Consider the following 13,023-nt stretch of genomic DNA (forward strand, 5'->3'; position numbering starts at 1 on the left):
AACTAAAGATAACCAAAGCTAACAGGAAAACAAAGCACAAGAAGCACAACAGAAAACAACAAGCAAGTAGAACAATCTAAAAGAAACACACAGCTCACCACGCGTCCTAAGAGTCCTAAGCCTAAACACTTAGATTCTTAAGGTCACTTTAAGGTCTCAAACCACACTTAGCCACTTAGAAAGTCTAGACTTTACCCTCCTAGGTTCAAACCTAGGCACTGATACTAACTGTAACACCCCCTAAAAGGCTAAAACCATGCTATTTAAAGCCTTAAAACATGCAAATATCTAAACCAAAACATCAAACACAGCGGAAGACTGAAAGAGGAAATATATAAAACAGAGGAAACGGGGTGCTATGCCACACTCACCCAAGGGTGAACGCACAGGCTAAATCTGCATTGTTCAACATCTAAAACAATCATAACAAAGTACTAAGTCTAAATTGGCGTGCAGGCCACAAAACATAAGAGGGGAGCTACACTAGGCACTAAACCGCGCACTCGTCTAAGCATCACCTGAAAGAAGCATATAAAACATGGGACGACGCCCGGTCAGCGAATAATGCTGGTAACCCACCAATACATGTGAAATATCATACATAGATAAGATATAAGTTTGTAAAGCCATTTTCGAAACGGAATACATATATATAAGTCCAAAACCAAGAGTAATAGTCAACACAAGACTTAACACTCTCAACAAGAACACGGGAACACATCCCAAGGCCACAAAGAACAACAACGACTCACAAGAAGTCTCAAGGTATAATCTATCATCACACAATAGATTAATACCCGACATGCATGACTCAAAGGAATAAAGACACAATAAACGGCAACACATGCCAAGGCAACACATGCCTTTGTGACTACACACGTCACAAGAAGAGAACTCACAACAACGGCTACACAAGCCCTCGTGACATCACCCATCACGAGTTGATATGCCTTCCTTATGCCCGATTCCAACCTTATGGCTACCCCCAACCTTATATCTAGTTCCAACCTTTACCTCCAGGACCCCTGTACACCAAGTCCAACCTTATTCCTCCCGGAACCGTCGTTCCCCCTCCAACAGTCCCTCCAACAGAACCACCGATTTCATAGTACACGAGGGTACCGATCACACACACGGCAACACATGCCTCGGCAACACATGCTTCTCCCAAAAACACGTGAACCTTACACAAAGGTCACAGCTCCATAATCACCCACATGGCCACCACGAGGACCACTGCAATACCTTGGTGACTAGTGTCCCATACCAACTAACCGTGCAATCCAGGTAAAGCCACACACACATCACACCACAACAGGAATCAATCAACGGAACACAACGAAGATATGAAACCATACTCAATCAAGGAATGGATCACAGTCCAACAACAACAATGATGTATAACACAAGTTATCATCACCCATTAGGAAAGTACAAACAACACACATGCTAGCATTTAAACACCGAACTAGCATGCTTATCAAACGGGTAAACCAAACGTAGTTCCGAGGAACACACATGACTCATCACGGTTCAACGAATCACAATGTTGAACACTTAGCACGATTCAAGACACCAAAACCTACATGGAATCCTACCATATAGTTTTAGACATACGAAACATCAAGAAGACGCTCAAATAGTTCCACCAAAGAACATCGGGAAGTCAAAAGACCAAATACCGAGTCAAAAGGATCACGGGGAACAAATCCCCATCATACACCACAGTGTACCCCGCGGGTGGACCACGGGTAGGCCCCTACCCGCGGTTCCGCCCACGGGTACATAACCCACAAGCAACATGTACCCCGCAGGTGGGCGACGGGTGGACCTCCTACCCGCCGTTCCGCCCGCGGGTACACACCTGTACCAAAATAACCCCTTCGGGGATTTTCATCACCAAGCTCAAATTCAAGTCCAGAACATGCCAAATCTCACCGAATACATCAAAATGACTTGAATCAAAGGAATAGCCAAGTAATGGCACACATGAACCCTAAACACAAGCTCTAGATATGCATTTTCACAAGACAATGCATAAACACTCACGTTTCATAGCAAAACACATGTAGAATCCAAGAAATATTCATATAGGTAAGCAAAATAGATTTTGTAGAGCATGGGTTACCTCTTGTAGACAAAAACCCTCTCTTAACACCTCACCACTCACCTTCCAAACCCACTTCAAGAACACACCAAAAGATCATAAAGATTCTATCTTTAAGAAAAGACACCTTAGAAAGCACTAAAAACACAAGATGAACATGGAGCTTACCCTCCTAGATGCCCAAATGTATGAAAGGTAGAATCTTGGAGACAACTCTTGAAGTTTTTGGCAAAGCTTCAACTTGGCTTGGAAGAAAAGCTATCTACCTTTTTAGGGAGAAGGTGGAGCTAGAATTTCGAAAGTGTAAGGAGAGAAATGAGGGTGTTCCTACTAGGTTAGCTTACAAGACTAACACAAGGTGAAAAGTCAAGAATACCCTTAATAACATGAAGAGGTGTAAGGAAACAAGGGAACTCCTTACAAAGCTCAAGGTACAACTTTGACTTTGGGGTTGACTAGTCAATTACTATTCCCTGACTATTAAATTTTCAGGAATTTAATGAATTAAATTACAAATTGAAATAGGATTAATTATTTAATTAAGAGTAAATACTCAAAATGGTCCCTCGACTATAGCTAAATTCACAAATTGGTCCTCAACTTTCAATTTCACTCAATTAAGTCCTTAACTTTGCAATTTTGACACGATTTGGTCCTCCATCAAATTGATCGTTTGTTGACCGTGATCGACGATCTCCAGAAGAACCTTCAGCTCTCGTCGGAGCACGTGGAGGCCTCCAGGATGACGTTGCACCGGTTCGGAAACATGTCGTCTTCTTCGCTCTGGTACGAATTCAACTACATTGAATCCAAAGGGAGGATGAAGAAAGGTGACCGGTTTGGTAGATTGCTTTCGACAGTGGATTCAAATGTAACAGTGCGGTCTGGAAATGCAACTGGAACCTTAAAAAAACCGACGATGGACCATGAAATTACATATATATCCTCAAAAATCACAGTCAACAAACGGTCAAATAGACAGAGGACCAAATTGTGTTAAAATTACAAAGTTAAGGACTTAATTGGGTGAAATTGAAAGTTGAGGACCAATCTGTGAATTTAGCTATAGTCAAGGGACCATTTTGGGTATTTACTCTTTAATTAAACCCTTAATCGAATTTGGATTTCGGGGTGTCACATGATTGCTAGTGCAAGCTATCCGTAGTAGGTCTGTGTAGCCTGTCGAAAGCGTGCCAGGGTTCTAACTGCACCGTTACCGGGCAAATAGCGCTTAGCTTTTAAGGTAGTGTTATTACAACATGACATAGATTTCATTTCAACCATACACCCGTAGTGTCCGTGCTTCTTAAAAGGCTTCCAGATCGCCCATTGACGTTTCGACTATTTTCCAATAGTTAAAAGCGTTATTGTGCAATAGTCAACCTTTAGCGTTATGGAACCTTATGTCATACCTGATCTTCAAAGATCATTGCGCTTGATGGAAAAAATTACAGTAGGTGGTCTCATAGAATGCGTATCCTCTTTGAACAATTAAAGTTGGTTCACGTGCTGTATTCAGTTACACCTGAACCTACTCCAACAGTGTTCTCTCCTTTCGGTGCTACAAAAGCTAACCATGAACCTGATTACACTCCAGGTGAAGAATTAAGAGAAAGCAGTCCTGAAATAGATTACATTCCGGGTCAAGAACCGGGTGTAACTCTGATGCAGTTTAGAAATGACAATGCGGCAGCTAGAGGATATCTTCTGTCACAAATGAATGACAATTTGTTCGACATCTATGTCAAACAAGACTCGGCAAAAGTCATTTGGGAATCACTGCCAGAAAAGCATGGTGCCAATTAAACTGAAAATCAAAGTGTCAGAACCGTCTACAACAAAAGGAGTGGAAAAGTCAAGAAGTTCAAAGGAAGATGTTTTACGTGCGGAAAGCAAGGACACCGAGCATACCAGTGCTACCATCGCAAGGGCAAAACTAGCAAAAGTCAATCTGACTGAGGAAGATGTGTATTGAGTTTCTTTAAATAAGTAGTTATTTTGAGTAACTATAATTGCTCTAGCTCTAAGGGCTCGCATGAAGTATGTTTTTATTAGTACTAACTACTAGTTGGGTTGCCTAGATTTGATTACTTAGCAATACTTATTTCTTTAGTATATTGAATACTAATGACATTGATTGAAATGATTTGTGCATAGGTATTGCTCAAATATTTTACTAAAATAATATAAGAGCATATATCAAAGGCTTCAATTGCAATTTAATGAGAACATGGAAACATCATCATTCTTGAACACCCTGTCTAGGAAGATGGTTTTTAAGTAAACCTCGGTTTCACAACTCGACCTGGGATTGCTTAAGAAGTAGGGTTTTGATCATGCAGGCTAGTTTGAAGTCCTCTTACCCATGTACTATAAAAGGGGCAAGTCCACTTTGTCTAAAACACACTCAAATATATATCTTTTTCTTCATTCCTTCTCGTGTGGAGACTAATACATATTTATATATATATATATATATATATATATATATATATATATATATATGTATATATATATATATATATATATATATATATATATATATAATTTCGTGTTTGCCTATTAAAAGTCTAAACAATAGTGAGGTTCGCCTACGTGATTGCTAGTGCAAGCTATCCGTAGTAGGTCTGTGTAGCCTGTTGAAAGCTTGCCAGGGTTCTAACTACACCGTTACCGGGCAAATAACGCTTTTAAGGTAGTGTTATTATAACACGACACAGATTTCCTTTCAACCTTACACCCATAGTGTCTGTGCTTCATCTTCCATTCTGATGAGCCACTACTGCCCTATTCCCCGTTTTTCTAGGTATGCTGGTTTCTGTCTCTTCAGTGGATCATTATCATCAAATATCATTTTCACCAGAAACTCCATCATCGTCCTCACCCAATTGCACCGTCACCATCACCGTTGCTTCGCCGGAAGATCCCGGCGCCCTGTCACTGCCGCTGTCCCCCACCATTTCCGTCGCCCGGTGATTATTTTCAAGCGCCGAAGTCGCCATATGGTCAGCTTCTCATCTATGATCTATGGATGGAAAATCCCTGAAAGCATGCAAAGAGTCCTTTCTGCTCATTCTCTTGGTTTCTGTTACCCAAACCAAATTGAAGGCAGTCGTAGAAGAATCTGGGAAAAGAAAGAAGAAAATATAGGGAAAAAAGTTAGCAGGGGATGGATGCCGGCGACCGCAACATTATCGTCTGTGCAGAAAATTAACGCATGCACTAAGAGTTTCTTGGCGTTCAAAGTTCACCGGGAAAAAAAATATCATTGAACAGAATCTAAGAAAAGAAATAAAGCACCTGCAATTCACGCAAAGGAAAAAAAAAAACAAAGAAAGAAAGAAAGAAATGAATTAACCCTATCAATATTATTATTAAAATAAATATAGAAAAAATAAAGGAGAAATAAATTTAAAAAGTAAATATAGTGTCAACTATTATATAATAATGCATATTACATGTTAATTTATAAAACTGTGATATGATTTCTTTCTTACTGGCCAGTGGTATATAGAAGATAATGAGAGAGTCACCACCAAGGAAAGAGAACTGAGGCAGTGCAAAATGAAGAATTATAATTTTTTTTAGTCACCAAATCCATTGTATTTATAGGTAGAGAATTATAAATTAACAATATCAGTTTCCTTTTCGAATTTGCCTAATTTTCGATCGGTTTCCTTTTCCATTAAGACCCTTTTATATTTTCAATTAATTAATAATATCAATTTCCTTTTCCAATTTACATTTACTATTGTTTGGGCGGGAATTTCACTAAGGATGATTTTTTTTAAAATTTATTAATAGTATAGATATATTTAAATTTTAATTGTAAATTACATAAATAATATATATATATATATATATATATATATATATATATATATATATATATATATATATATATATAATTAAAAGTAAAATCTTCCTAACCAAATTTTCCTCCCAAAATTTAGGGGCATTTCTGTAATATCCGTGTATATATAATTAGTCTATATATAATTTATAAATATTCCATGTATGACTAATTAGTTATGGAAAGAATATTATGGTAACTAATTAATTAGTTTATAAAATTTCTTCATTGTGAAGTTTAGTTGACTAAAATTTAATTAATTATAGAAATTATATATTCATATCCGTGTATATATAATTACTCTATATATATTTTATACATATTTTGTGTGTGACTAATTAGTTATGGAAAAAGTATTATGATAATTAATTAATTAGTTTATAAAATTTATTCCGTGTGAAGTTTAATTGACTTAAATTTAATTAATTATATAATTTATATATTCATGTAGTCCTTTTTATTGTAAGGGATTCCGTGTGCATATAGGAAATTAAGTATTAGCGTAATAATTAAATTAAATATGGTAATAACATAACAATTTGCTATTTAAACCCATCATTGTGCTAAACCCAAAGTTGTCAACTTCTAACGTATTTCTGCCTTTGTACTCTCCTCTTTAAATCGATTCTCAATGGCTCCTGAACGTAACGGCGAGATTGTTGGTAATCAACTTCGTATAGGACTGTGGTGGAATACCATCAGGTTTAGAGTGCTTCGTGTCATTCATCTTCCAAAAACAATTGGTTCTGAAACCATAAACTCTATAGAGTGTGTAGTACATGATGTAGAGGTATTTTATATAACTTTATTGACGTATTTAAATTTTCCTAACTTTCCCGATTCTATGGATGGACAGGTGCCTGGCCCTCCGGTTAGAAATTTGGATAATGAGGACTCTGCTTAAAGATGAAAAACAACGAATATGTCAACAATTTACCTTTGTTATGTTATTTGTTATTATTTTTACTCCTACAATTTATTTTCTATGAAATTTCTATTCTATTACTCTTCAAATATTTTCTAACGAACCAAACAGTTTGTTTAATGTTAGCAATTTATAATATCAAAATTCAAATCACTTATACAATTTTTTATAATATCAAAATTCAAATCACTTATAAAATTTTTTATAATATCAAAATTCAAATCACTTGATACAATTTTTTAATTACACCTTTGAAAACGTCAAGGTCAATGAATGATTAACATGTAATAACTTTTTAATTACATTTAAGAAACTTAGTCATTATTCACTAATTTGAACTAAAAATTAGATCTTTACAAATTTGTTAAAATTTTCATTTCATTAACTCATTCATTTCACCCAAACAAAGAAAAAATACAATAAATACATATCACACACAAGAACTGGAAAATGAGAAATCCATTCAATAAAAGATGACATGTAACCCAATTTAAAAATTCAATTCCAACTTACGTTCTTCAAATTTCAAATCCATACAAATCAATTATGGAAAGCATATTATGGTAATATTAGGGAATTAACAACGTGTAATCCATATAATTGTAAGGAATCTATATATAATCAAATAATAATTAACATTACACAGAATAATGCATATGGACAAATTAATGAATTAGGTTATGATGTTGATTTTTTTTTTTTAATTACCGTGTATTCGGTATATGGTATTATGTGAATATGGTATTATTTATTAGCAAATATATTTATAACCAAAAATTAATTTTTAATCCGTGTAATTCAAACTAATTACTCAATTGAATAAAATCAATTTTAAAAATGGTAATATATATATATATATATATATATATATATATATATATATATATATATATATATATATATATATGCTACACCATTAAATAATCGTAACATTTGTACAAATTCTTTATAGAAGGCATAAATAATTGATCCACACCTAAAATCTGCGTATGAACCCGTGTATATTAAAATATATTTTTAATTAGATATTAAAATATGGTATATTTTTTTCCATATTCTTTCCATACTCTCATATTGTAAAACTGTATACATTTTTGAACAAAAGCAACGAAATCCATTAATAACGAAGAAGGTCGGAAATACAATCAGGTGGGTTATCAACCCACTCAACAGAGACAGTCATAGAATCAGTCGCCCGGGCTAACACGTGAGCCACTTGATTCGCTGATCTCTTAGCATGGCAGACACTAACGCCGCCGACATCACTAGCAATTACACGACATTGCGTAACAATAGTGCCAATATACGACAAATCAGACATGCGAGAATTAAAAGCATTACAGAAATTAAGACAATCAGTTTCAACAACAATATTTAGGAAATTCATAGTCTTTAGCCAAGTCAGCGCTTCCTTAACCGCAATAGCCTCGGCCATGAGCGGGTCTTGACTGCACTCGATGCGTCCTCCTCGCGCTGCCACAAACCTGTCCGTATGATCACGAACCACCGCCCCGAACCCCGCTCCATGCGTGAACAGAGCTGCGTCGACATTACATTTCAGCTTGCCGCTATCTGGTGGCTTCCAGTCAGTGTGGGTACCGGCCAGTGTCGATCCCCTTGGATATTTGCGATAAATATGCGCCCAGTTCATCTGCACGGTGGGAATACGATTATGCATGCCCATAATAGAAGGTGTCTTATGTTGCCAGACAACATCATTTCGTGTGGCCCATATAACATCTATAATAGCTGCCAATTCAATTGCTTTTGTCTTGTCTGACATACACAAAATATCACTCATAAAACTTTGCATGGACCGTCCCTGTAAAATATCATCCTGATGCCATAATTCTTTGGCATACCAACAATGACCGAATAAATGATTTACGGTTTCATAAGGGAAAGCACAGAAAGGGCAACCACCCCCTAGCCAAACGTGTTTTAATTTCAAATTCTCACGAACAGGAAGGATATCACGAGCACAACGCCAAAGAAGGTGTTTTACTCTCGGTGGCACCGGTAACGACCATAACTGCTTCCAGGCATAGAACTCGCCAGCCTGTGGCGCATGTACCCCACCGCCTGTGAGTAATTGATACCCATGTTTGACAGTGTACATCCCGCGCATATCCCCAAGCCATCTCCATGAGTCCTTGAATTGATTATTTACAGGGGTCGCAAGAATTTTACGGACATCCTCCTCCACGAACAAGTCACGTATAACATGTGTATCCCACGCCCTGTGCGCCGTCATTAAGCCAATCACTCGGGCATCTCGTAACTCCTCTATAAACGGGGTAATTAACCGCGAACAAGTGTTGTCGACAAGCCAATTCCACCCCTATATTTTCGAGTCCAGGCCATTCCCAATACGACGTGCTACCCCCAGTTTGAGAACCTCATGTCCTGCCACTATGCTTCGCCATAAGAAACTCGGGTTATTTCCCATTGTTGCCTCCATAAAACTGTTTGTCGGGTAATATTTTGCTTTGAGTAACCGGCTAACCAAGGAATCCGGTTGGATTAAAAGTCGCCATCCCTGTTTCGCTAGTAAGGCAACGTTGAATTCATGTAGACTTTTAAACCCCAAACCTCCCTCCAATTTTGGCTTACACATACGTGTCCAACTAAGCCAGTAAATCCCTCTATTTCTCGTACCACCACCACCCCACCAATAGCGATTGAAACATTTTTCAATTGAATCACAAGTGCGTAGTGGTAGAAGAAAAGTAGACATATTAAAAATAGGGAGGGATTGAGCTACACTTTTGAGAAGGACTTCCTTACCCGCTCTAGAAAGGAGTTTATGCTGCCACATGCCGATGCGGTCCTGAATTTTTTCCTCTATATATCTGAGAATAGCAATCTTGTTTCGGCCAAGAACTGATGGGACGCCAAGATATCGACCGAGATCGCTTGCTATTCGGACCCCAATGCAATCGGCAATTAATTCCTTCGTCGCCGTAGTGGTATTCAGACTGAAGATGGCATTTGATTTCTCATAATTAATGAGTTGGCCTGATGCCCCACAGTACAAATCAAGGCATTCTTTAATTTTTGTGGCTTCATTTTGACATGCCCTGAAAAAGAACAGACTGTCATCAGCAAAGAGAAGGTGAGTAATAGCCGGGGCACCCCGGGCTATTCTCACCCCATGTATGTCACCTCGAGCCTCCGCCTGTTGTAGCAAAATAGAAAGCCCTTCGGCACACAAGATAAAAAGGTACGGGGATAATGGATCCCCTTGGCGTATGCCCCTCGTAGGGACTACCTTGCCCGCCTCCATACCATTGACCATAATGGCGTAGCTAACAGTTGTAACACACACCATTATCATGTCGACCCATTCACGGGCGTAACCCAATGCCACAAGCATCCCCTCGAGAAAATTCCACTCCATTCTGTCATAGGCTTTCGCCATGTCCAGTTTGAGGGCCGTCCATCCCATATTCCCAGAAGTTTTCCTTCTTAGGAAATGACCAATTTCTCCAGCAATAATAACATTGTCTTTTAGGAGCCTTTCAGGGACAAACGCACTTTGAGTTTGTGACACGACTTGTTCAAGGGTCTCCTTGAACCTGTTAGCTACCATCTTGGCCAACACTTTATAAACGACGTTACAAAGTGCAATTGGCCTCAAGTTGGAAACCATCATGGGAATTTTTTTCTTAGGGATCAACACAATATTGGATATATTTAGGTCCGACGGTAAACTTCTATGAGTCGCACAACTTATGATGAAAACCGTCAGGTCATGTCCAAGGGTCGGCCAAAAATGCTGATAAAAAGCCGGAGACATGCCATCAGGCCCGGGAGCTTTCTCCGGGGCCATAGAAAATAAAGATGCTTTTACTTCCGTCATCGTGAACGGTTTCAGGAGAGAGATATTCATCTCATCAGTTACACGTTTCTGGACCCGATGAAATAGGTCAGACGCATTATTACCGGAGTGAAAGATAGTTTCAAAATACCTCAAGATTTCTGTGCACATGGCTTCCCCCTCCCGCCAATGCCCATCCTGGTCCTTTAGCCGCTGTAAATTATTTCGAGCTCGTCGGGATGTGGCCGCCTTATGGAAAAATTTTGTATTTGCATCGCCATGTTTCAACCACAGTTGTTTGGACCATTGTCTCCAAAATAGCTCCTCCTGATTTAGAAGTTCCTCCAGTTCTCGTTTGGTGTTCAAAAACTCAATTATTGCCTGTTCCCCGCGGTCCTCTCTTAACCCAGCAAGCTTATGTCTGAGCTTTGTAATACGGTTGCCAAAATAACGAAAGTGATCCCTTCCCCATTTCCCCAACCGTTGCCCACACACCTCTATACGGTGTTGGAAGCTTTGCCCCATGGATTGTCGCCAGGCCTCATCCACCACCTTCGCACATCCCTCCTCCATTAACCATGCGGATTCAAACCGGAATGAACGCATAGCCGCTCGAATCGGTTGTGGGTCCAAGTTCACGAGGAGTGCACTGTGATCTGAAGATTGCATGTCAATATTTCGGACCACTACCTCATCATATATTTTTGTCCATTCTACCGTGGCCACCGCCCTGTCCAACCGTTCTTCTACCCATTCTGCAGTACCATGCCCGTGTTCCCATGTAAACTTTCCACCCACCATCCCTAAATCATTCAGTAAACAATCGCTTAAGGTGTCATTGAAGCCTTCAATAAGTGATCCTGGATGCGAGTGTGCACCCCTCTTTTCCGAAAGGCTCCCTATATCGTTGAAGTCCACTACAACAATCCAAGGCAAATTTGAGTTATCTCTGAGCTGACGGAGAAGATCCCAAGTGACTTGGCGGTTTGTTCTGTCCAGATGCCCATAAAATCCGGTAAGCCTCCATTTCGGACGTCCTGGGATGGAGATCTCCACGTCTATATGATTAGTGGAATATCCCAGTAAATTCACTGTGTCAGCATCCCTCCAGAATAAAGCCAGCCCGCCTCCCCGCCCCACACGATCCACTCTCAACACACCTTCAAAGCCTAATTTTATTCGTACCTGTTCTACTTTGTTCTCGGTCGCTTTCGTTTCCATCAAGAAAACGAAATAGGGACGCTGCTTGGACACTACGCCCAAGAGTTCATGAACTGACCGGGTGCCGCCCAAACCCCGGCAGTTCCAGCTTAAGATGCTCATTGGGCTTGGCGAGCCTGGTCCACCAGACTCGCCGTCATCAAATTTTTGACATTATCACCCATCAACACATCTTCCTCCTGCATGCTTGAAACCGACTCTGTCTCCTCCCGGCGACGTTTGAGATCTCCCTGGAGTCCACCATTATCTTACATGGCCATCACATTAAGAGGGGATGGCCCAGCAGCGGGAATGTTAGACGGCACAATGGGTTGCGTAGAGGAGCCAAGAAGCCATTTGGCACCTACGGGCTTCACTTGGCGACGACTACTAGCGCGCATCCATGTTCCGAACGGAAATTCGTCCAGCTCTATACCCTCTTCATACACTCTTCTACAGAATTTGTCTGAGTGGCCGAGGACACCACAGCAAAAGCAAAATGTACTGAGTCTTTCATACCTGAAATTTATCCATTGCACTGTCCCATCTTTTCGCAGAATCTTCATCCTTCTCTTCAGAGGTGCCGCTACATCCAATCGCACTCTGATGCGCATAAAACTACGCCATGCTCCCCCAAAATTGAGCGGATCTGTGGTGATGAAGGTTCCAATGTAATTCCCAATTTGCGTTAGGAACGCAGTGGAGGCATATACAGCCGGTAGCCCATGAACTTGGATCCAAAAGCTGATGGCCTCCAGTTTGATCTCCTCCGGTCTGGAGCCCGGCGGAACTACCTCACAGATTAGCATGTTGTTCTCAAATGTCCACGGACCTTCGTCGACAACCCGTTGGAGGTCTCTCTGGTGTGGGAATTGGAACAGGAACAGCTCGTCCGTCAGAGGCACCACGTGCATGCCCATAACCAGCCGCCAGACAGAGGCCATAACCTGCTGCATGTAATCGAATTTGATTGCCCGATCGGTCAGAAATCGCCCCACAAGGTTGTGAAGGATCGTCGAGTCGGGATTCGCTTGGATCACGGGCTCTTCCAGCCCTCCAGTTTCTTCCTCAGCCAATGACATTATGGCGCATCGTTCTTCTATTTGTCGAATATCCAT

At 39.9% G+C, this 13,023-nt stretch overlaps 1 protein-coding gene across 1 annotated transcript; it reads right to left on the bottom strand.

Moving 5' to 3' along the window:
• Positions 1-12,174: 12,174 nt before the first annotated feature.
• On the bottom strand, positions 12,175-13,023 carry LOC109158517. Its single transcript, XM_019306431.1, has one exon. It carries the CDS (start codon positions 13,021-13,023, stop codon positions 12,175-12,177), a length of 849 nt encoding a protein of 282 aa, XP_019161976.1.

The sequence above is a fragment of the Ipomoea nil genome, unplaced genomic scaffold (assembly GCF_001879475.1).
Source record: "Ipomoea nil cultivar Tokyo-kokei standard unplaced genomic scaffold, Asagao_1.1 scaffold2821, whole genome shotgun sequence".
Taxonomy (NCBI): domain Eukaryota; kingdom Viridiplantae; phylum Streptophyta; class Magnoliopsida; order Solanales; family Convolvulaceae; genus Ipomoea; species Ipomoea nil.

Coding starts and splice junctions, on each gene's coding strand:
- LOC109158517 (XM_019306431.1), bottom strand. CDS start 13,023: ATGGATATTCGACAAATAGAAGAACGATGCGCCATAATGTCATTGGCT.